General features: G+C 45.6%; 1 protein-coding gene across 3 annotated transcripts; it reads left to right on the forward strand.

Annotated features, from left to right (window-relative positions):
- The first annotated feature begins 1,260 nt into the window (after positions 1-1,260).
- PLIN2 (perilipin 2) lies at positions 1,261-23,368 on the forward strand. 3 transcript variants are annotated; one of them, XM_050761336.1, is made up of 9 exons: positions 1,261-1,464; positions 3,167-3,218; positions 3,306-3,501; positions 7,205-7,287; positions 9,540-9,825; positions 10,856-11,037; positions 12,567-12,701; positions 14,389-14,679; positions 22,992-23,368. In XM_050761336.1, exons 2-9 carry the CDS (start codon positions 3,189-3,191, stop codon positions 23,124-23,126), a joined length of 1,338 nt encoding a protein of 445 aa, XP_050617293.1. In that variant the 5' UTR covers positions 1,261-1,464; positions 3,167-3,188; the 3' UTR covers positions 23,127-23,368. The 3 variants fall into 3 exon arrangements, with proteins under 3 accessions (XP_050617293.1, XP_050617295.1, XP_050617294.1); XM_050761338.1 differs by having other exon boundaries at positions 1,278-1,464; positions 3,167-3,501; XM_050761337.1 differs by lacking the exon at positions 22,992-23,368 and having other exon boundaries at positions 1,362-1,464; positions 14,389-15,274.
- The last annotated feature ends 1,491 nt before the right edge of the window (positions 23,369-24,859 follow it).

Consider the following 24,859-nt stretch of genomic DNA (forward strand, 5'->3'; position numbering starts at 1 on the left):
CGTGCGGGGGATGGGGGGGTGGGGCGAAGCCAGACAGCTTCATCTGGAGATCCCTGGTCACTCACGGGGGAGGAAGTCCCACGAGCCCTACCTGGCCTCAGGCGGTGGCACAACTTGTCTGCTCAAATAATCTGGTTCCAAATCCGTGCATTTTACACGAGAAAAAAACAAAACAAACAAACAAAAAGCACAACTGGGACTCAGAAGACGATTTAAGTTGTCTTTGGAAAACAGTGCATAACCCTGCACATACAAAGTTGCCTATCTCACATAAGCCTACGAAGCTATCATTCTGGAGTGATCTGGAGTTAAGTCTTTTCTTTTTCTTTTCTTTTTTTTTTTAGACAGGGTCTCACTCTGTCACTCAGGCTGGAGTGCAGTGGCGCGATCTCGACTCATTGCAGCCTCGACCACCTGGGCTCAAATGATTCACCTCAGCCACCCATCCCCCGCCCCCAACCCCGCCAAACAGCCGGGACTAGCTGGGACTAGAGGCGCGCGCCACCACGCCGGGCTCCTTTCTTTGTATTTTGGGAGAGACGGGGTTTCGCCATGTTGGCCAGGCTGGGCTCGAACTCCTGACCTCAGGTGATTCGCCCGCCTCGTCCTCCCAAAGTGCTAGGATTACAGGCGTGAGCCACCGTGCCCAGCCTCCACAAAACTTTTAAAGGTTATTAGTTCGCTAAAAATAACAGCGTAGAAGCCACTGTGCAGCGCCACGCGATCTCGGCTCACTGCAGCCTGGACCTCCCAGGTTCAAGCGATCCTCCCATCTTAGCCTCGCAGGTAGCTGGGGGACACAGGCGCGCGACACCACGCTGGGCTATTTTTTAAAATTAAAAAAAAATAATAATAATTTCGACATGCTGGTCTGGAACTCCTGGGCTCGACAGATCCTCTCGCCTCAGCCTCATAAAGTGTTGTGATTACAGTCGTGAGCCACCGCTTCCATTTTTAAAGAGTTCTATTCTGAGGACTAACGCCATTCAACAAGTCGGTGTTAATTTGTTTGCATTTTTCAAAACCCCAAAGCCAGCCTGGGTGCCATCCCCATTTGCCCCGGGCCTGTCAGTACCCCGACCACAGGCAGCGCCCCGACTCCAGGCAGGGCTACCTCCAAATCCCAGCCTCCCCAGGCTGGGCCTCCCCCCGCCCCGCTCCCGACAGGCTCTTCTCCCCGCGGCGGGGCCCCTCACCCAGGCAACACACCCTCTCACCCCGACCGGGCTCCCACCCCTCTAGGAGGGCAGGCATTGGGGGAGGGCGCCGGGACGTGCCCTAGGGTGACACTCGGGGTAGGACAGGGCGTGCTGCCGCGGGTCACGTGCTGCGGAGGCTCGGGGAGGGGCGGCGAGGCGGGGTTTATAGCCCGGGCGCCCGCGGGCCCCACGCTTTGACCGGGTGGTAGCAGCCGGAGTCGCCTTCGGGACGCGCCTGCTCCCTGCCTTTCGCTGCAGTCCGTCGGTGAGTGCGCGCCCACTCGGCGCCCCAGCGAGCCGGCCCGAGGTCCCCAGCGGCGCCCAGTTGGGGTGGGGGGCTCCCCGAGGCCTCGGGGCCGCTGCTTGCTCCCCACGGGGCTCTAAGGTGGACGGGACGCGGGGGTGGTGGTCCGAGACTCTCCGCTCCCCTCGCGGTTTCCAGATCCTGACCGGGTAGGGGCGGTCTCCTGAACCCGCGCTTTCGACCCTTGCCTTTGTGAGTTGAGGCTTCTTTCCTGCCAACAGATTTAGGGCGATTGCTATCAAGTGTCCCTTGGCCTGCCTGGGCGGTTGTGGGGAAACAATTAACATTTGTCGAAGGGACATTATCGAAAGGGAAACGCGTTAGAAAACCGCATTTTTTTTTTTTTTTGACGGAGTCTCCCTCTGTCGCCCAGGCTGGAGTGCAATGACTCCGCCTCCCGGGTTCAAGCGATTCTTCTGCCTCAGCCTCCAGAGCAGCTGGTATTACAGGCGCCCGCCACCACGCCTGGCTCATTTTTGTATTTTTAGTAGAGACGGGGTTTCACCACGTTGGTTAGCCTGGTCTTGAACTCCTGACCTCAAGCAGTCCACCTGCCTTGGCCTCCCAAAATGCTGGGATTACAGGCGTGAGCCACTGCTCCCAGCCCGAAAACCGCATTTTATGGGTACACATTTTATGAATACACAATGGGAGTGGGATACCGACACTGGCGCGTCTTCCGCCTTCAGAGTAGTGGCGGCTCCGTTCTTGGCGAAGGGAGGGTGAGCTGGCCGGCTCAGGCACGGACGACAGCAAGCAGGTTCTTTCCCTCCCAGCTCCTGCCGCAGTCGGCTTTGTGTGGGGATGGGCTTTGGGGATGCTAAGATGACGTTTAAAGGCGTCGTGAAGTGCTTCTCTTTCTGCGTAGTCTCCCCTAAACTAGCTTCCGTCCTTTCTTTTTTTTTTTTTTTTTGAGACGGAGTCTCGCTCTGCCGCCCAGGCTGGAGTGCAGTGGCCGGATCTCAGCTCACTGCAAGCTCCGCCTCCCGGGTTCACGCCATTCTCCGGCCTCAGCCTCCCGAGTAGTTGGGACTACAGGCGCCTGCCACCGCGCCCGGCTAGTTTTTTGTATTTTTTAGTAGAGACGGGGTTTCACCGTGTTAGCCAGGATGGTCTCGATCTCCTGGCCTCGTGATCCGCCCGTCTCGGCCTCCCAAAGTGCTGGGATTACAGGCTTGAGCCACCGCGCCCGGCTAGCTTCCGTCCTTTCACAAGGAAGTTTTATTACGTCCCTGCAAAGCGTTCCCACTTGATCCCCACAAGAATCCCGGCTGACCAAGATGTCTTCTGCCTGAAATCTCTTAGTCTGAACCTGGGTTTTAACTTGGCTAGCATTTTTGTCAACAGATACTGCCCTTCAAAAGGCATCTCTCTATCTTGACAGAGAAACAAAACAAGTTTGTCAACAACTTTGCTTCTCCCTCCTGAGTATTGCAAGTTCACACATAAGCTCTGAAACCTTGCCTCAAAGAAGGGAGTGGGGTTGTGTGGGTGTGGGTCCTTCAGGAGGAGGACTCTGAGAGCTGGAGAGAGGAAAGAAGTACAGAAGACTACAGGGAACTCACCCTGAATTTTTCTCTACTTGAAATCAGCATTTGCCTGGGTTGGGGAATGAATTTGGGAGAGTCATCCCAGTGTTCTGAAATAAGTCTCTTTTCCGCAGATTTCTTTCTCCAGGAAGAAAAATGGCATCCGTTGCAGTTGATCCACAACCGGTATGAATTTCTAGTAGCCTTTGCCTACTTTCTCTCCTCTTGTGTTTTGAGACATTAATAAGCACACCCTCCCTACTTTGATTGCAGAGTGTGGTGACTCGGGTGATCAACCTGCCCTTGGTGAGCTCCACGTATGACCTCATGTCCTCAGCCTATCTCAGTACAAAGGACCAATATCCCTACCTGAAGTCTGTGTGTGAGATGGCAGAGAAGGGCGTGAAGACCATCACCTCCGTGGCCATGACCAGTGCTCTGCCCATCATCCAGAAGCTAGAGCCGCAAAGTGAGTTCTGATTTTTCAAGATGCAGTCAAGGGACTGGTCAGTGGTGAGCCCCTGAGCTCACAGCAGTAACATCCAGAACTCCTTAGCCTTTCCTGGGGTATACTCTGCCTTTACCTAGAAACTTTCAGGTGACCCTCATTACCATAAAAGGCCCGTTTCTTTTTCTTTTCTTTTTTTTTTTTTTTGAGATGGAGTCTCGGTCTATTGCCCAGGCTGTAGCACAGTGGCGCGATCTCAGCTCACCGCAACCTCTGCCTGCTGGGTTCAAGCGATTCTCCTGCCTCAGCCTCCTGAGTAGTTGGGACTACAGGCTTCTGCCACCACACCCAGCTAATTTTTGTATTTTTAGTAGAGACGTGGTTTCACAATATTGGCCAGGCTTAACTCCTGACTTTGTGATTCACCTACCTTGGCCTCCCAAAGTGCTGGGATTACAGGCATGAGCCACCGTGCCTGTCCATAGAAGGCCTGTTTCATAGCATTGGCAGATGTTTATGATCCTTTAATTAAAAATCCCCCAGAGGACGGGTATGGTGGCTTACACCTGTAATCCTAGCACTTTGGGCGGCCTAGATGGGAGGATCGCTTGATGCCTGGAATTTGAGACTGCTTATTGCAGTTTCTGCCTCCAGGACTCAGGCGATTCTTCTGCCTCAGCTCCCCAAGTAGTTGGGATTACAGGCATACACCACCATGCCCAGTTAATTTTGTATTTTTAGTAGAGATAGAGTTTCGCCATGTTGGCCAGGCTGGTCTGGAACTCCTGACCTCAGGTGATCTGCCCGGCTCGGCCTCCCAAAGTGCTGGGACTACAGGTGTGAGCCACCATGCCCTGCTGTGAATGAGTTTTAGAAATGGATAGTGGTGATGGTTGTATAATGTTGTAAATGGACTTAATGCCACTGAATTGCACGGTTAAAAATGGTTGAAATGGTGAAGTTTGTTATGTATATTTTACCAAAATAAAAAATAGAAATCTCATACTCCATGAGAAATCTCATACTGTCATACTTAATAGTCACTCCCCATTTCCTTCCAACCGCCCTGAGGCAGCTACTAATCTACTTTGTCTTTATAGATTTGCCTATGCTGGATATTTCTTATAAATGAAATCATAAAATGTGTGGGCTTTTTTGTGGGGAAAAGAAAGAGAGATCAGACTGTTACTGTGTCTATATAGAAAGAAGTAGACATAAGAGACTCCATTTTTGTTCTGTACTAAGAAAAATTCTTCCATCCTGGCTAACATGGTGAAACCCCGTCTCTACTAAAATACAAAAAAAATTAGCTGGGCGTGGTGGCAGGCGCCTGTAGTCCCAGCTACTCGGGAGGCTGAGGCAGGAGAATGGCGTAAACCCGGGAGGCGGAGCTTGCAGTGAGCCGAGATCGCGCCACTGCACTCCAGCCTGGGCGACAGAGCGAGACTCCGTCTCAAAAAAAAAAAAAGAAAGAAAAAAAAATTCTTCTGCCATTGAGATGCTGTTAATCTGTAACCCTACCCCCAACCCTGTCCTTGCAGAGACATGTGCTGTGGTGACTCAAGGTTTAGTGGATTTGGGGCTGCGCAGGATGTGCTTTGTTAAACAAGTGCCCAAAGGCAGTATGTTTGTTAAAAGTCATCACCATTCTCTTAATGTCAAGTCCCCAGGGACACAAACACTACACACAGGGACCTCTGCCTAGGAAAGCTAGTTATTGTCCAAGGTTTCTCCCCATGTGATAGTCTGAAATATGGCCTCATGGGATGGGAAAGACCTGATCGTCCCCCAGCCCCGACACCCGTAAAGGGTCTGTGCTGAGGAGGACTAGTACAAGAGGAAAGAAGGCCTCTTGGCAGTTGAGGTAGAGAAAGGCATCTGTCTCCTGCCCATCCCTAGGCAATGGAATGAAACCCAATTATATGTTCTATTTACTGAGATAGGAGAAAAGAGATAGGAGAAAAATCCACCTTAGGGCTGGAGGTGAGACGTGCTAGCAGGCAATGCTGCTCTTTATGCACTGAAAATGTTTATGGAGATGTTTGCATATATGCACATCAAAGCACAGCACTTTTCCTTAAACTTACTCAGGTCACAGAGATCTTTATTCATGTCTTTCTGCTGACCTTCTTCCTGCTGTGACCCTATTGTCCTGCCACTTCCCCCTCTCTGAGATGGTAAAGATAATTATCAATAAATACTGAGGGAACTCAGAGACCGGTGCTGGTGTGGGTCCTCTGTATGCTGAGCTCCGGTCCCCTGGGCCCACTTTCCTTTCTCTATGTCTCTATGTTTCTGTGTCTCTTTCTTTTCTCAAGTCTCTTGTTCCACCTGACGAGAAACGCCCACAGGTGTGGAGGGGCAGGCCACCCCTTCATCTTTGTGATTGGCTTTTTTCATTGAGCATAATGTTTTCAGAGTTAATCTATCTTGTCACATCATATCAGTACTTCATCTCTTTTTATTGTGGAATAGTAATTCACTGTCTAGACAGACAATATTTTATTCATTCTTCAACTGATGGATGTTTGGGTTCATTCTACTTTTGGAGATTATGTATAATGCTTCTAGGAACATTTGTGTACAAGTTTTTGTGTGGACATATGTTTTCAGGTTTTTTTGGCATATACCTAGGAGTGGAATTGCTGAGTTATATAATAAGTATTTAAGCTTTTGAGGAGCTGCCAGACTGTTTCCAAATCAGCTGTACCATTTTACATTCCCACCAGCACTGTATGGAGGCTCCAGTGTCTCCACATCGTGAACTGCTTTTGCATAAAGATTTAAATCATTCTTTCAAATGGTTAAGCCAGGGACTTGTAGGATTATAAGGAGCCTTTAGAGACCAGCCATTCCAACTCTGCTACTTCCTAAATGAATTTGGTGCTTGTACTTGGCTTGGTATTCTTAGTGGGAAGCTCACACTAAAATCTCCCTTGTTAGGGAGATCCAGGGTGGTCTTAGCATACTCTTTCCTAGTGAGAACCCCAAATACACTGACATGTGCTGAAGTAAGTGTAGGTAGGGATTAAACTGGCTCGGGAATACCAACTTTAAGAGAGTTTCCAGATACCTTATTCTCTGAATGAGAGTTCAGGGAAAGCCTGGATACTCTTGGCATTAACATTAGGGGCCAGTTGATGAGGAAGAAGCTTCAGAGCCAGCTTCCTGTTTGTCCTGTCACTGCCTCTGCCTGCTCCTCCCTCATACCCCCATATTTCCTTTTCTGTAGAAGAGAGTTGCCAGCAACTTGCCAGGCCTCTTTCTGTCAGAGCTAGAGAAACCAGGCAATGCATTCTGTTGTATAAGATTAACATTCTTGCCTTTTTTTTTTTTTTTGAGATGGAGTCTCGCTTTGTCACCCAGGCTGGAGTGCAATGGCACGATCTCGGCTCACTGGAACCTCTGCCTCCCGGGTTCAAGCAATTCTCTTGCCTCAGCCTCCCGAGTAGCTGGGACTACAGGCGCACGCCACCACGCCCAGCTAATTTTTGTATTTTTAGTGGAGACGGGGTTTCACCACATTGGCCAGGATGGTCTCGATCTCTTGACCTTGTGATCCGCCCGCCTCAGCCTCCCAAAGTGCTGGTATTACAGGTGTGAGCCACTGCTCCTGGCCCATTCTTACCATTTTTTAAATAAGGCTAAAAGTATAAGGTATGGTAATGTGTGTTCATTCTACACCTACAGTACTACATTAACATTTTCCCATTTGTGATTCTAGTTGCAGTTGCCAATATCTATGCCTGTAAGGGGCTAGACAGGATTGAGGAGAGACTGCCTATTCTGAATCAGCCATCAACTCAGGTGAGCTTGGGACAAAAGTGCTGAGGCTTGACACTTCACATGTTTTCATGTTCTATCTGTTAGCACAAGCTGTACATACCACAAATAGGCAAATACTTAACTTGTTTTCCCAACCAGGATCTGGATGTGTGTTTGAAAAATAATAGCCGCTTCCTTACTTCCTGAACTGTTGTCAAGTTGTATCTATGAAGCAGAGAAGAACTAACCTCCTTTGGATTAGAAAACTTTTAGTGTGGTGTCTATCAATTTGTGTCTTTGCTCCTGTAGATGAAATTGCTGTCTCAAGTAACTGATTCTCTTGTGGTATTAAATAAATGCAGAGTAACTGATACTCTTGTGGTATTAAATAAATGCAGAGTTGATATATATATAAACTTTTCTCACCTGGCTTGTACAATGCTGCCAGGAACTACCATCCACATGGGATAGCTAGCCAGTGTTGACAAAAATGATAGGCTCATCTGTCCTGGTGATCCTTTGATTCAGATAATGTCCTAAAATTTTGTTTCAAATTAAGAATACAGAATGGCACAAAAGGATACCAGTTAGGGAAAAATATAGCTCTGTGTCTTTTCATAATCTAAATGCAGTTATCTGTCAGTTAGTGATGGGAATATGTTTTGAGAAATGCATCATTAGGTGATTTTACCATTGTGTAAACATCACAGAGTATACTCACACTAACCTAAATGGTAGAGCCCAGTGGTCCCCAAGCTTTTTGGCACCAGGAACTGGTTCCGTGGAAGACAGTTTTTCCATGGATCGGCAGGGGGCGGGTGGTGTTTTTGGGATGATTCAAGTGTACTATATTTATCATTAGATTCTCATAAGGAGCAGACACTGCACGCATGCGCATGCACAGTTCACAGGGTTAGGGTTAGGTCTCCTATGAGAATCTAATACCGCCTCTGACTGGTAATGGACTGGTAATGGTCCATGGCCCGGGGGTTAGGGACTCATGGTATAACCTGCTATATACCTAGGCTGTATGGTATATAGCCTGTTGCTTGCTTCTAGGCTACAAACCTGCACAGCATGACTACATTGACTACTATAACACAATGATAAGTATTTGTGTATCTAAACGTAGAAAAGGTACAGTGAAAAAAAAAAAGGTATACCTGTTATAGGGCAGTCCATTATAATCTTTTGGGACTATCATCGAATATGTGGTCCATCGCTGACCAAAATGTTATGTGGTTCACAACTATAGATAAGTTTAGTGTATAGCCTTTAGAATGCTTGTGCAAATCTTTTAAATTTTTCACTTACATTGCTTGAGACTATGCTAATGGTGAGAGCTATTTTCCATTTTGAATATTTTCTTTAAATGTTGGTGACTTGTGTTACCAACACAAGTTTGGCTCACTGCAGCCTCTTCCTCCTGGCTTCAAGCAATTGTCCTGCTTCAGCATCCCTAGTAGCTGGGTTCACAGGCACGCCCCGCTACACCCAGCTATTTTTTTTTTATTGTTTGTTTGTTTTTGAGATGGAGTTTCACTCTTGTTGCCCAGGCTGTAGTGCAATGGTGCAATTTTGGCTCACTGCAACCTCCACCTCATGGGTTCAAGCGATTCTTCTGCCTCAGTCTCCCAAGTAGCTGGGGTTACAGGCATGTGCCACCACGCCCGACTAATTTTTTGTATTTAGTAAAGACAGGGTTTCACCATGTTGGTCAGGCTGGTCTTGAACTCCTGACCTCAGGTGATCCAACTGCCTCAGCTTTCCAAAGTGCTGGGATTACCGGCGTGAGCCACCATGCTGGCCATGTATAATAACTGCATACTAATAACACCCTGAGGGCCAGGTTTAGTTTGATCTTCAGTTTCCTTTCTGAAATTATGTGACTTTGAAATAAGCTATATAACTTACCTTTTCTTTTCTCTTCTTTCTTTTTTTCTTCTTCTTTTTTTTTTTTTTTTTTTTTTTTTGAGACAGGGTCTTGCTCTGTCACCCAGGCTGAGTGCAGTGGCACAATCACGGCTCACTGCAGCCTTGGCAAACAGACAGATTTCATATCTGTTTACTTCATTTGCTCCTCCAGCAATTCCCAAGGATTGGCAGGTAGGGCAGATACACTTGATAGGGAAATTCAGGCTCATCAACTCTTAGTGACTTGCCCAAGACCTAAAGCTAGAATGAGAGGACTAGATTCCTTTAACTCTTCACCTGTGCTGCCTTAGCTAAGACCTTGAGTATGTCCTTGTGCTCATGTTTCTCACCAGCCAAGGGATCTGCTTTTCAACTTATAGATTGTTGCCAATGCCAAAGGTGCTGTGACTGGGGCAAAAGATGCTGTGACGACTACCGTGACTGGGGCCAAGGATTCTGTGGCCAGCACGATCACAGGGGTGATGGACAAGACCAAAGGGGCAGTGACTGGCAGTGTGGAGAAGACCAAGTCTGTGGTCAGTGGCAGCATTAACACAGTATTGGGGAGTCGGATGATGCAGCTCGTGAACAGTGGCGTAGAAAATGCACTCACCAAATCAGAGCTGTTGGTAGAACAGTACCTCCCTCTCACTGAGGAAGAACTAGGTAACTGGAATTTTATCTTCAAATACTGTTTTATATTAAATCTTTTTTAAACAGCTTCATTGACATACACTCCTATCTTTAGTCTAAATTTACACAGTTGTGCAAGCATCACCGCAATACAGTTTTAGAATACTTCTGCTACCCCAAAAGATCCTCATGCCTGTTTGCAGTCAATCCTTTTTAATTTAATTTAATTTTATAGAGATGGAATCTCACTATGTTACACAGGCTGATCTCGAACTCCTGGGTTCAAATGATCCACCTGCCTTGACTTCCCAAAGTGTTGGGATTACAGATGTGAGCAACCACTAATCTTTTTGCCTTTATAGATTTTCCTTCCTAAAGCAATCATAAAGTTCACATTGAATTGTACATAGTAAGTTTTCAAACTTTAGCAAAAATTGGCCTTGAAAAATATTTTCTGTAAATGGATTGCTTTATAAAATCCTCATTACAAAGAATCATCATTAGGTAATGTGTGCCAGGTATCATGCCGCTCAAGTTCACTGTAGGCTGGGCACAATGGTGCATGCCTATAATCCCAGCACTTTGGGAGGCTGAGACAGGCAGATCACTTGAGTTCAGGAATTTGAGATTAGCCTGGGCAACATGAAGAAACCCTAAAAAACACAAAAATTAGCTGGGCATGGTGGCTTGTTCCTATATTCCCAGCTACTCGGGAGGCTGAGGTGAGAGGATCAGTTGAGCCTGGGAGGTTGAGGCTGCAGTGAGCCAAGATTGCGCCACTGTACTCCAGGCTGGGCAACAGAGCAAGACGCTGTTTCCAAAAAAAAAAGGCAGTTTACTCTAGTGGAAAATACGTGTAGATGCATGCAGTGTGTAGCAGATACAGTAATATGTTCAGGGTAGTCAAGTCCAGCAGCAGACATGAGCAGTCTTGGAAAAATGACTACATGATTGCTAAGTGATTGGGTAGAAGTAAGAAAGTCAAGACCCAGGTTAGAGTCCAGGCCATATCAGTTGTCGCTGTGATCCCTTAAGTTTTTTTATCTCTTATTTCTAACTTCAGAAAAAGAAGCAAAAAAAGTTGAAGGATTTGATGTCGTTCAGAAGCCAAGTTATTATGTTAGACTGGGATCCCTATCTACCAAGCTTCGCTCCCGTGCCTACCAGCAGGCTCTCAGCAGGGTTAAAGAAGCTAAGCAAAAAAGCCAAGAGACCATTTCTCAGCTCCATTCTACTGTTCACCTGGTGAGTAAAACTTTATTTTAAGGTATCTGAAGTGGGTTCATTTATCTCTAGGACCAAGAATTAATGTAATCACAAAATCCAAGAATTTCACTGTTACTTGAACAACCCAATAGAAAACTGGACAAAGAATATGAAGACAGCTCACAGAAAAAGGAAGTATAAATAGCTGAAATATATGAAGTAATGCTAATCTCGCTCTGAGGGGTCAAGTACCAACATCTCTCTTGTCCTGCCACACAGGAAATGTGGCTGTTGGCAACGGTGTAGAAAAAGAACCACACTTATACAGCTCTTGCTCTAAGGGACTGATTCAAGAGACAGTTTTAGGAAAGTTACAAACATACCCACTCTTCGAGCAGTTTTACTTTTTATCTTTCGGATGTGTTTATTTGTTTAAAGTTGCAAGAGACTATAACAATGGACATCCACTAACAGGACTAATTAAATTGATATATCACAATAGACTACTGTAGCCATTAAAGGTTGCCAAGTTAGAGAACAGTATGTACCATTCTGTACTGCCATAAGAAAACCATTTCTTCCTTGAAGGGGAAATAGGTGGTTGGCAACAGGGAAGAGGAAGGTCAAATTCCTTTCTGTTTTGTAATTCTAACATCCTTTACTCATGTGCACATTAAATTTTAGTTGCTGGCTGGGCGTGGTGGCTCATGCCTATAATCCCAGCACTTTAGGAGGGCAAGGTAGGCAGATCACTTGAGGTCAGGAGTTCGAGACCAGCCTGGCCAACATGGTGAAACCCTATCTCTACTAAAAATACAAAAATTAGGTGGGCATGGTGGCATATGCCTGTAATCCCAGCTACTCAGGAGGCTGAGGCAGGACAATTGCTTGAACCCAGGAGACGGAGGTTCAGGGAGCTGTGATCACGCCACTGCACTATAGTCTGGGTGATGGAGTGAGACTCTTTCAAAAAAAAAAAAAAAAATTTTTTTTTTCGTTACTTTACCTGTGCTAAACTGGAGGTAAATTTGGAGTCAGTGATTTAACAGTTAGAGGCAGTAAAGAGCTATTACTGCTTGGTTAATTTACACATACTGATAATAAATAACAATGATAGCAGGAATAGATCTCATTCAACTCCAGGAAATTCTTAGTTTTTTTTTTTTTTTTTTTTTTTTTGAGACGGAGTCTCACTCTATCGCCCAGGCTGGAGCGCAGTGGCCAGATCTCAGCTTACTGCAAGCTCCGCCTCCCGGGTTTATGCCATTCTCCTGCCTCAGCCCCCCGAGTAGCTGGGACTACAGGCGCCTGCCACCTCGCCTGGCTAGTTTTTTGTATTTTTTTTTAAGTAGAGACAGGGTTTCACCGTGTTAGTCAGGATGGTCTCGATCTCCTGACCTCGTGATCCGCCCGCCTCGGCCTCCCAAAGTGCTGGGATTACAGGCTTGAGCCACCGCGCCCGGCCAATTCTTAGTTTTTATATTGCCTGATTTACATCATACATCTGCAAATGGGCTAACATGAATATCTGACTTGCGTGTTCCTTTGTCTTGTTTCAATGTGTCTAGATTGAATTTGCCAGGAAGAATGTGCATAGTGCCAATCAGAAAATTCAGGATGCTCAGGATAAGCTCTACCTCTCATGGGTGGAGTGGAAAAGGAGCATTGGATACGATGATACTGATGAGTCCCACTGTGCTGAGGTAAGATGACTGGGACAGTCATTCGCTGATTTCTGAAGAAGTTCTTGTCAGACTTTTCATTTCAATTCTTCCATACTATGTCTTAGAATACTCTTCTGTATCAAAAGGTTGAACGATACCATGTGCATAGGTGGCTAGTTATGTGGCAGAAAAGCAAAACTAGGCAGGGAATAATTTTATCTAACAACCTATGAGTATACATATGCCCCAAGTGAGATACAACTAAATGAGAAACATAGGCCTTGCCCTCATAATGGGTACAGAATAACAGGGGATACAGCCAGCCATGCTGTCCTATTGTGCCTTTTTTTTTTTTTTCCCAATGCTCCTTGCAGAAGAGGGCTATCCCATAGGCAGTACGCTCAGAGTAGCCAAGTCCGGTTGTTTTTTAACAGCATCAATACAGGCACTATTGGCCGCGCGTGGTGGCTCACGCCTGTAATCCCAACGCTTTGGGAGGCCGAGGTGGGCAGATCATGAGGTCAGGAAATCGAGACCATCCTGGCCAACATGGTGAAACCCTGTCTCTACTAAAAATACAAAAAATGAGCCAGGCATGGTGGCACGTGCCTGTAGTCCCAGCTACTCGGGCGGCTGAGGCAGGATAATCGCTTGAACCCAGGAGTCAGACGTTGCAGTGAGCCGAGATCACACCACTGCCCTCCAGCCTGGGCAACAGAGCAAGACTCTGTCTCAAAAAACAAAAGAAAATATATGGGAAGACTATCTCAGGCAGCCTTGGAGTAGGGGTAGGTGAGTCACATTGCTTCCTGGAAGAGATGAATGGTAAACTGAGAACTAATGGGTGAATAAACTAAGTGAAAGGGCAATAAGGTGACTAAGGTTCTGGAGAGAAGACATAGCATCTTGGCTGGGTGCAATGGCTCACACCTGTAATCTCAGCACTTTGGGAGGCCAAGGCAGGCAGATCACTTGAGCCCAGGAATTCAGGACCAGCCTGGGCAACTGTGAAACCCCCATCTCTACAAAAAATGCAAAAATTAGCAGGGCGTGGTGGTGTGCACCTGTAGTCCTAGTTGCTTGGGAGGCTGAGGTGGGTGGATCACCTAAGCCAAGAGGTCAGGGCTGCAGTGAGCCATGATTGTGCCACTGCCTTCCAGCCTGGGAGACAGACTGAGACCCTGTCTCAAAAAGAAAAAAAGAAAAAAAAAAAAACAAAAATAGAAAGAAATATCCTCTAGGATATTCTAGGAAATGTCCTAGAAAGTGGTTCTTTGCTTCCCAAAAGCTCTGAAGTCAGTAAACAGTGTTTCACCATTTTGGCCAGGATGGTCTCCATCTCCTGCAAGGAGCATGTCTTGTCATCTTATTTGAGGAGGGAATATATATATTACATTACTAGAATGAAGTACATTTCCATTCTTTTGGGTCTCCCCTACCTAATATGTTTCTTCAGTTTAAGATGATGAACTTTGGAGACTCAGGCACTAGTTCAAATCCCTACCCAGCTGTTTTCCAGTTGTTAACTGAAGCCATCTACTTAAACTCTAAGCTTATATCCACATCTATGAAATGTGAATAATACTGCTGCACTCGGCATTGTAATGAGGATTTTTAAAAGCCGAAGAATCCATATATGTGGTGGACACATAACCAGCTTACTGTCATTGAACTAACTTAACATAGCACTACTGGATCCACTGCTAATTTTAAGTTTTATTTTTAGCACATTGAGTCACGTACTCTTGAAATTGCCCGCAACCTGACTCAGCAGCTCCAGACCACGTGCCACAACCTGCTGTCCAACATCCAAGGTGTACCGCAGAACATCCAAGATCAGGCCAAGCACATGGGGGTGATGGCAGGCGACATCTACTCAGTGTTCCACAGTGCTGCCTCCTTTAAGGAAGTGTCTGACAGCCTCCTCGCTTCTAGCAAGGGGCAGCTGCAGAAAATGAAGGAATCTTTAGATGATGTGATGGATTATCTTGTTAACAACACGCCCCTCAACTGGCTGGTAGGTCCCTTTTATCCTCAGCTGACTGAGTCTCAGAATGCTCAGGACCAAGGTGCAGAGATGGACAAGAGCAGCCAGGAGACCCAGCGATCTGAGCACAAAACTCATTAAACCTGCCCCTGTCACTAGTGCATGATGTGGCCAGGCAGATGACCTGTTATGTTGAAATTAACTTGCTAGGCAACCCTAAATTGGGAAGCAAGAAGCTAGTAAAAAGGCCCTCAATTATAGTTGTTTCTAGCTGAATTAAGAGCTTTAAAGTTTCTGGCATTAGCAGATGATTCTGTTCACCTGGTAAGAAAAGAATGCTAGGCTTGTCAGAGCCTATAGCCAGAACTCAGAAAAAATTTAAGTGCACTTACGTTCTCATTCTGTGGCCATTGTGTTGCCTCTGTTCCTGTTTGTATTGAATAAAAACATCTTCATGTGGGCTGGGGTAGAAACTGGTGTCAGCTCTGGTATGATCTGAAAAGTCTTCTTCACTGGTTTATCTCATGATGATTACTTGTAAAACTTGATTTTAGCTTTTTATTTCTCAAATAGGAATAATACTACGTTTGAATTCAATAAAATTCACTGCAGGATAGACAAGTTACATGCTGTTTGTTCCATATGCTTTGTGTGTTGCTTTCGTAGAGCTGCTTAACCTGCATGACAGAGTTATTATACATACATGAATTTCGGTTGGCCTGTTGGGGAATTTGGCAGAGTGAGAACATTGGAAGGCTAATGTTAAAAATGGGATGCTTGATAACAGATTAAAAAAAAACTAAAAGCTGATGTGCATACTCAAATTTTACTAGGTGACAGTTGGCCCTCTTTGTTTGCCAACTTACTGGACCCCTGTGAGTGGGTTTGTTTGTTTGTTTGTTTTTGAGACGGAGTCTCGCTCTGTTGCCCAGGCTGGTGTGCGGTGGCCGGATCTCGGCTCACTGCAAGCTCCGCCTCCCGGGTTTACGCCATTCTCCTGCCTCAGCCTCCTGAGTAGCTGGGACTACAGGCGCCCGCCACCTCGCCCGGCTAGTTTTTTGTATTTTTTAGTAGAGACGGGGTTTCACCATGTTAGCCAGGATGGTCCACGATCTCCTGACCTCGTGATCCGCCCGCCTCGGCCTCCCAAAGTGCTGGGATTACAGGCTTGAGCCACCGCGCCTGGCCTGTTTTTAAACCAGTAAAATGTCCTAATCATGTCTGACTACCTTACTGAAAAGGAATCAGAGCTGAAAGGAAGCAAGTGATTATTTAAATCAGTGTCATGTAAAGTCACTGGGCATTTCTTGCCAGGGAACCAGTTAAAGTGTGAGTCCTAAAGAGAGAGATTCTTCAGTGTCCAGCCTCAGCTGGACTTTACTTACTGTGTTGTTATTTTGGGAGAAAGTCACTAACCTCAGTTGTTGTTGGGGAGGTACATATAGAAGACCATGTGAGACTAATTAGAAGTAAAAAGACTTTAAGCCCCCTGTAGACAAAGGTTCTTTTTTTTTTTTTTTTTTTTTTTTTTTGAGACAGGCGTGAGCCACTGCGCCCGGCCAACAAAGGTTCTTCTTACCTCCTGCCTATAGTATCCAGACTTCTAGTCCATTCAACATTGGTTATTTAGGAACTATCCTGAATCTCCTTATCATGCATATGCAATATGTCAAACTAGTTTTTAAAAGTGAGTCTCAGAACTTGTGAAATAGGCCCGGCACTGTGGCTCACACCTGTAATCCCAGCACTTTGGGAGGCCGAGACAGGCAGATCACCTGAGGTTAGGGGTTTAACACCAGCCTGACCAACAACGTGAAACTCTGTCTCTACAAAAAATACAAAAATTAGCCTGGCCTGGTGGTGTGTGCCTATAATCCCAGCTACTTGGGAGGCTGGGGAAGGAGAATCCCCTGCGTCTGGGAGGTGGAGGCTGCAGTGAGCCAAGATCTTGCCATTGCACTCCAACCTGAGCAACAGAGTGAGACTGTCTCAAAAAAAAAAAAGAACAAAACCCGGGGGGCGGAGCTTGTGAAATAGAGCCCGGGCGACAGACATGCTTCTGGCTGTCCTTCTGGCTGTCCCTGCTAAAAGGTAAGCAGGGCTGCCCTCAGCAGAACTGAAGTCTAACTCAAATTCGTCTCTTTCTATCCTGGTTCACCCCTTTATCTCCATGAAAACGAGGAAGCAGCACATAACTTTACATGCTCCTTTGGTATGAATGAGTCTATTAAACTTTTTTATGGACCAGGCACGGTGGCTCATGCCTGTAATCCCAGCACTTTGGGAGGCCGAGATGGATGGATCCCTTGAGATCAGGAGTTTGAGACCAGCCTAGCCAACAGGGTGAAACCCAGTCTCTACTAAAAACACAAAAATTAGGCCGGGCGTGGTGGCTCACGCCTGTAATCCCAGCATGTTGGGAGGCCAACGTGGGCAGATCACGAGGTTAGGAGTGGCCAACAGTGGCCAGCCTGGCCAACATGGTAAACCTCATCTCTACTAAAAATACAAAAATTAGCTGGCCATGGTGACGTGCACCTGTAATCCCAGCTCCTCGGGAGGCTGAGGCAGGAGAATCTTTTTTTTTTTTTTTTTTTTTTTTTTTTTTAAGACAGAGTCTCGCTCCGTCGCCCAGGCTGGAGTGTAGTGGCGCGATCTCAGCTCACTGCAAGCTCCACCTCCCGGGTTCACGCCATTCTCCTGCCTCAGCCTCCCGAGTAGCTGGGACTACAGGCGCCCGCCACCTCGCCCGGCTAATTTTTTGTATTTTTAGTAGAGACGGGGTTTCACTGTGTTAGCCAGGATGGTCTCGATCTCCTGACCTCGTGATCCGCCCGTCTCGGCCTCCCAAAGTGCTGGGATTACAGGCTTGAGCCACCACGCCCGGCCAGGAGAATCTTTTGAACCTGGGAAGTGGAGGTTACAGTGAGCCGAGATTGCGCCATTGCACTCCACCCTGTCCGGCGACAGGGTGAGACTCCATCTCAAAACAAAAAAACAAAAAAACAAAAAAACCCACAAAAATTAGCCGGGCATGGCTGTATGCACTTGTAATGTCAGCTACTCGGGGGCTGAGGCACAAGAATCCCCTGAACCAGGCAGGTGGAGGTTTCAGTGAGCTGAAATCTTGCCACTGCACTCCTGCCTGGGCAACAGTGAGACCCTGTCTCAAAAAAAAAAAAAAAAAGCTTTTTATCAAGTTACAAATTTTTTCTCCTCAGTGTAACTCTAGAAATTAATAAACAGGTGAGTTGAGTTGGAGGGTAGGTAGGAAGTCCCTAGGATTTGTTTTGCAGATAAGGAGCTTCTGGTTTCTGGGAAGGATGAACTTTTGTGATGTATGGGTTTCCAGGATAGAGCCTATTCACTCACTTGCCTCCCTGTTCCCAGTGACTGGCATTTTCTAGGCCTCTGGCTCTTAATTTTTTTTTTTTTTTTGATTCAGAATCTTGCTCTGTTGCCCAGGCTGGAGTGCAACGGTGTGGTCTCAGCTCACTGCAACCTCCGCCTCCCAGGTTCAAGCTATTCTTCTGCCCTCAGCCTCCCAAATACAGGCGTGTGCCACCACTCCTGGCTATTTTTTGTCTTTTTAATAGAGATGGGGTTTCACCATGTTGGACAGGCTGGTCTCAAACTCCTGACCTCAGGTAATCCACCCGCCTTGGCCTCCCAAAATGCTGGGATTACAGGCGTGAGCCACCACGCCTGACTACACATGCTTTCTTATCTTGAATATACACCTTTGTGTTTCCCTATTAATAAGAGTTACAGTGTGTTACTTAAGTTAGTACAAATTAGAAAAAAAAAAAAAGAATTGTAGTGCTTACTTGAATAGCTTATGAAAAGAAGAGCGGTCTCAAAGCTCTTCTTCCTGAGCAGGGGCAGGATAAAATGTAGACCATTCTTAGCTTCTAGAAGAGCACCAGCAGCCCTTGCTTTTTGCCGTGAGCTGTGCACATTGGTCATGGTTTTGCTGTCTGTCTTTGTGTTTCAAGTTTGTGTCTATATGTATTTCATTCATTTGTCAACATGTCTCAGGATTTGTGGTGTTCTGGAATTTTTTTTTTTTTTAGATGGGCTCTTGCTCTATTGCTCAGGCAATAGTGCTATAGTGAGATTGGCTCACTGCAACCTTCGCCTCCCAGGCTTAATCGATTCTCCTTCCTCAGTGTCCTGAGTATCTGGGACCATAGGCATGCACAATCACACCTGGCTAATTTTTGTATTTTTGTAAAGGTGGGGTTTCACCATGTTGCCCAGGCTGGTCTCATACTCTTGAGCTCAAATGATCCACTCACCTTGGCCTGCCAAAGTGCTGGGATTCCAGGCATGAGCTACTGAACCTGGTCTGTGTTCTCACATCTTGCAGCTTCATTGTTGCATAACCTGGCAGAAAATTTTGGTTTTACAGACTTGTTTTCCTCCAGAAAACAGTTCTTTTGAGGGAAAATACTAAGGCTGACACAGTATGTAACCATGGCAGGTTCGTAAACATATGACTGCATGAAACCTGGCATGATGTGCCTCAGGGAGGGTTCAAGAACATTTTTTCCTTTGCCTGTAATAATAACATAGTCTTTCTAGTTTGTCCTATGCAAAAATGCAAAGGAACATGATGCATTGGCCATTAATCACTGAGCCTTAGTTTTCTCATCTATTAAGTTAATGTTGCCTCAACAGATGGAAGTGAGTGTTGAGGATGGGGATGTGTTTTTTTAATTTGCACTAGAAGCATGGGGACATCATCTGTGGGACAGTGACATGTAGTATCTTTAACTTGGCAGTTCAGGTGTGAGTATATAATACCAGCTCATGGTTAGGAAAATATATCCACTTTGAAAAGGCAGTTTATAGGTATTAAAGAACTAATGAAACTGGGCCTAGTAGTATGTACCTATAGTCTCAGTTTCTCAGGTAGCTGGGACAGGAAGATTGCTTGAGCCCAGGAGTTTAAGGCTGCAGGAAAGAAACAACTAATGAAATGAAAAGGAAAAAACTAAAATTTGGTTTACATAAGATACAGGGCTCAAGGTCAACTTAAGCCAAAGACTTGTTTTATGGTATCTTTCTTGGTTACCTTTTGAGATTCTGATGCTACCCTGCTCCTTCCACCCCAAAATGAACTTTAGAACTGAACTTATAAAACTTTAGTTTTAGAAATTATCAACTCCTGAAAAAAAAAAGTGTATTAATTTGACCCTCACTGGGCTAGACCCAGGTCATATTTTTAGGACTGGTGAGGGTTAAGGACCTCTAACTAACCATCCTAAGCTGAGAGTCAGGAATAGAATGCTCGGAAGGAAAAGACTGAATCAGGAAATTATACTCTCAATTGGTGGTGAGAGGGAGCACTTCGTTGAGTTTGACAGATGAAACTGCTGATTAACACAGTACATCTTTAATTGTTAAGATTGCCCAGGTGCGGTGGCTCATGCCTGTAATCCTAGCACTTTGGGAGGCCGAGTCAGCCAATCACTTGAGGCCAGGAGTTCAAGGGCAGCCTGGCCAACAAGGTGAAACCTCGTCTTTACGAAAGATACAAAAATTAGCTGGGCATTGTGGCTTGCTCCTGTAATTCAAGCTACTGAGGCATGAGAATTGCTTGAACCTGGGAGGCGAAGGTTGCAGTGAGCCAAGATGGCACCACTGCACTCCAGCCTGGGTGACAGCGAGACTCCATCTCAAAAAAAAAAAAAATTGTTAAGATTGTCAGTAAGATGACTAAGTGAAGCGATAGGCAGGCAGTCAAAAGGAAAATGTTTGCAATGGGAGGTAGAGAGAATTGCCTGGGATTCTTCTCAGGTTTTACTTGCTTAAACTGGGCCTGCAGATTAGAGATATGATATGAAATATAATATAATGAAAGGTTTTGAATCTCACAAGGGAGTCTTGATACAGAATATGCTTTCTAGGTTTTTAGCTGGTATGGATTTTATGAAAGTGCCATTTGAGAGTGTCATATAAAAGATAGTAGAGCTGGTGGGGCACAGGAGCTCATGCCTGTAATCCCAGCACTTTGGGAAGCCAAGGTGAATGAAGCACCTGAGGTCCGGAGTTCAAGACCAGCCTTGCCAACATGGTGAAATCCCATCTCTACTGAAAATACAAAAATTAGCCGGGTGTGGTGGCACACACCTGTAATACCAGGTACTTGGGTGGCTGAGGCAGGAGAATCACTTGAACCTGGGAGGTGGAGGTTGTAGTGAACCGAGTTTGCCCCACTGCACTCCAGCCTGGGTGACAATGAGACTCCATCTCAAAACAAACAAAACCGAAATCCAGTGTCAAATTTTCCATTTTTTCAATTTTTAAATGTATAATTCTGTAGCATTAAGCACATTCACAATGTTATACAACCATCGCTGTTATATTCATCTTAAGCACAAATTCTGTACCCATTAAACAATAACTCCAGGCCAGGTGCGGTGGCTCACGCCTGCAATCCCAGCATTTTGGGAAGCCAAGAAGGGTGGATCACTTGAGGTCAGGAGTTCGAGACCAGCCTGGCCAATATGGTGAAACCCCATCTCTACTAAAAAATATAAGAATTGGGCCGGGCGCGGTGGCTCAAGCCTGTAATCCTAGCACTTTGGGAGGCCGAGACGGGCGGATCACGAGGTCAGGAGATCGAGACCATCCTGGCTAACACGGTGAAACCCCGTCTCTACTAAAAAATACAAAAATCTAGCCGGGCGAGGTGGCGGGCGCCTGTAGTCCCAGCTACTCGGGAGGCTGAGGCAGGAGAATGGCATAAACCCGGGAGGCGGAGCTTGCAGTGAGCTGAGATCCGGCCACTGCAGTCCAGCCTGGGCAACAGAGCAAGACTCCGTCTCAAAAAAAAAAAAAAATATATATATATATATACACACACAAGAATTAGCTGGGCATGGTCGCAGCACACGCTTGTAATCCCAGTTACTCGGGAAACTGAGGCAGGAGAATCGGTTTGAACCTGGGAGGCTGAGGTTTCAGTCAGCTGAGATCACGCCACTGCACTCCAACCTGGGGGACAGAGTGAAACTCCGTTTAAAACAAAACAAAACAAAACAAGCCCCACAATGACTCCCCAATTTCCCTCTTTCCTTTATTTTTTGAGGGATTTTTTTTTTTTTTTTTTTCAGAGACAGAGTCTTGCTCTGTCACCCAGGCTAGAGTGCAGTGGTGCAATCTTGGCTCACTGCAACCTCTGCCTCCTGGGTTCAAGTGATTTTCCTGCCTCAGCCTCCCGAGAAGCTGGGATTACAGGCATCTGCCACTATACCCGACTAATTTTTGTATTTTTAGTAGAGACAGGGTTTCACCATTTTGGCCAGGCTGGTCTTGAACTCCTGACCTCCTGATCCACCTGCCAAAGTGTTGGGATTACAGGCGTGAGCCACCACGCCCAGTTTTTTTGAGGGATTTTAGTTGCTGTTAGCTCTTTTTCCTGTTAGGTAATCAGCTGTGTTTTTTCCCTCCACTATCAAGATTCTAGCCTTTAGTAATATGTTATATGTTGTTAATTTTTCTTTTCTTTTCTTTTTTTTTTTTTTTTGAGAGAGTCTCACTCTGTCGCCCAGGCTGGAGTGCAATGGCACGATCTTGGCTCACTGCTCCCAGGTTCAAGTGATTCTCCTGCCTCAGCCTCCTGAGTAGCTGGGACTACAGGTGCATGCCACCACGCCCAGCTAATTTTTTGTATTTTTCGTAGAGACAGCGTTCCACTGTGTTAGCCAGAATGGTCTTGATCTCCTGACCTCATGATCCGCCCACCTCGGCCTCCCAAAGTGCTGGGATTACAGGCGTGAACCACTACGGCCGGCCTTAATTTTCTTGTTTTAATCTGTTGTTTGCTAAGAAACATTACCTAGCTTATCAAAATTGTACATAAAATAAAATTTGATAGAGTTTTTTGTCCCTAAAGGCTTTCCTGTGTAGGGAAGAGGTGGGGTTTTGTGATGGCTGTTTCAACCATAAAAAGAACTTTTGTTTCCTCAGTTGCTAGACATTTCCCTAGACACTTGCTTATGGAAAAGTATTATGGATTTTAAGAAAGTAATAGATTAATAGTTGAATAACGAGAATAACGAGAAATAACAAGAAATGCTATATATCTGGTATTTTTAAAAAAGCCTTCATTGACTAGCCTCCACCACTAGTTAGTTTCCTTTTTAAAAGTTTTCCTTAGTGCTTTTATAGTATGAGGGAATTGCATGAATAAGACCACAAACATCTTTTCAAAAACACAGCTATGGACAAAGCAAGGCTCACCTACATGCACTAAAGTCTCCATGAGCTCAGATGGACCTGACAACTCTGCTTCATCAGTGTTTGTTTCAATATCCAAGATTCTTCTTTTACAGGTACTTGATTTCACCACCATAGACTTGACATCTGAGACGGATGAGATTCCAGATATTATAGCTTTGGAAGAGGAGAACGGATCAAATCATTCACATGCTAATGACCCTGTCCTCTCAGGGCAAAATGTTGAATAACTAACAACAATAAAATACCCCTTTAGGTTGAATATGCAATTTGCATTACATTAAACTTCCTGTTTTTATTCCCGTGACTTTGAAGAGTGTTAATCTAGTTTTTTGGCTATATTGGTCTTAATTGCAATGACACTCTCATCTAAACTTTTGTAAGAGATCCTAGTTCTGTGTCATATATCATTTAATATAATTATTTAAAGTTTAATTGCTGAAATACTTACAATAAAAATTGGGCTGTATAATCTTGACTTCATGATTTTTTTTCCCTCTGGTATAGTGAACATTTGTTGTCTTTTGGTCTCCCATGATTCATTCATGCTTATTTTGAAGGTCTCAGTGGGTATAGTGGTCAAGGTTTTTGCTTTCCCTTAGCCTAGTGGTGGGCATGTGACTAAAAGCAGGTCAACTGGGAGGAAGCATAGCATGATGGGTAAGGGCTCAGACTCTGGTTTCTAATCTGACTCTGCCACTTACTGTGTGACCTTGAGCAAGTTACTTAATTTCTCTATGCCTCATTTTTTTTCATCAGTAAAACAGGAATAGTGTTAGGTTTGCTATGAAGATTAAACAGTTAACATTTATGAAAAGCTTAGAGCAGTGCCTGGCACAAAGCAACATTAAGTATTAGTTGCCTATAATCCCAGCACTTTGGGAGGCCAAGGTGGGTGGATCACTTGAGGTCAGGAGTTTCCAGCCTGGCCAACATGGTGAAACCCCGTTTCTACTAAAAATACAAAAAAAAGAAAAAAAAATTAGCCGAGTTGTAGTGGCACAGGCCTGTAATCCCAGCCTACTCAGGAGGCTGAGGCAGAAGAATCGCTTGAACCCAGGAAGCAGAGGTTGCAGTGAGCCAAGATCATGCCACTGCGCTCTGGTCTGGGTGGCAGAGTGAGACTCCATCTCAAAAAAAAAAAAAAAAAGAAGTATTAATTAAGGGAGTAAATTGTAGAAGCAATCTGGAGGCAGTGGCTCACACTTGTGATCTCAGCACTTTGGGAGGCCAAGGTGGGAGGATCACTTGAGCCCAGGAGTTCCAGACCAGCCTGGGCAATATAGTGAGACCTTCTCTCTATAACAAAAAACCTTCAAAAGATTGGGCTGGGCATGGTGGCTCACGTCTGTAACCCCAACACTTTGGGAGGCCAAGGCGGGCAGATCACTTGAGGTCAGGAGCCCCAGACCAGCCTGGCCAACATGGTGAAACCCTGTCTCTACTAAAAATACAAAAATTTGTCAGGTGTGGTGGCGGATGCCTGTAATCCCAGCTACTCAGGAGGCTGAGGCGGGAGAATACCAGGCTAGCCTGGAATTCCTGGTCTCAAGTAATCCTCCTGCCTTGGACTCCCAAAGTGCTGGAATTAACAGGCATGAGCCACTGCGCCTAGCTGCCAAATCTTAGAATGAGGCCTAGTGAGTGAGGACTAAACTCTGACCTTTTTTCTTTCTTGTCCAAATTCCTATCTATAGAACTTGGGGAGTCATGTCCTACAAGTCATAAAAATCTCATCAGATGGGTTTTGTTTAAGCCTATATAACCCAGCTTACTTTCCAACTTGACTGGCATAACATTGACAGATAAAGAAGGAAATAAAAATATTTTTTCCCAAAATATGTTTCTTTGTTATATTTTGAAATGGTCCTTCAAAACCGTCTCTTATGGGGGGAAATCTACATCTGTAAAGAAGCTGGCCGGTGGCTCACATCTGTAATCCCAGCACTTTGGGAGTCCGAGG

The sequence above is a fragment of the Macaca thibetana genome, chromosome 15, assembly GCF_024542745.1.
Source record: "Macaca thibetana thibetana isolate TM-01 chromosome 15, ASM2454274v1, whole genome shotgun sequence".
Lineage (NCBI taxonomy): Eukaryota > Metazoa > Chordata > Mammalia > Primates > Cercopithecidae > Macaca > Macaca thibetana.

Excerpts from the sequence above, each read along its gene's own strand:
- PLIN2 (XM_050761336.1), top strand. The coding sequence starts at position 3,189 with ATGGCATCCGTTGCAGTTGATCCACAACCG. Across the intron at positions 7,288-9,539 it reads TGAATCAGCCATCAACTCAG|ATTGTTGCCAATGCCAAAGG; the intron begins GTGAGCTTGGGA and ends TTCAACTTATAG. Across the intron at positions 12,702-14,388 it reads ATGAGTCCCACTGTGCTGAG|CACATTGAGTCACGTACTCT; the intron begins GTAAGATGACTG and ends TTTTATTTTTAG.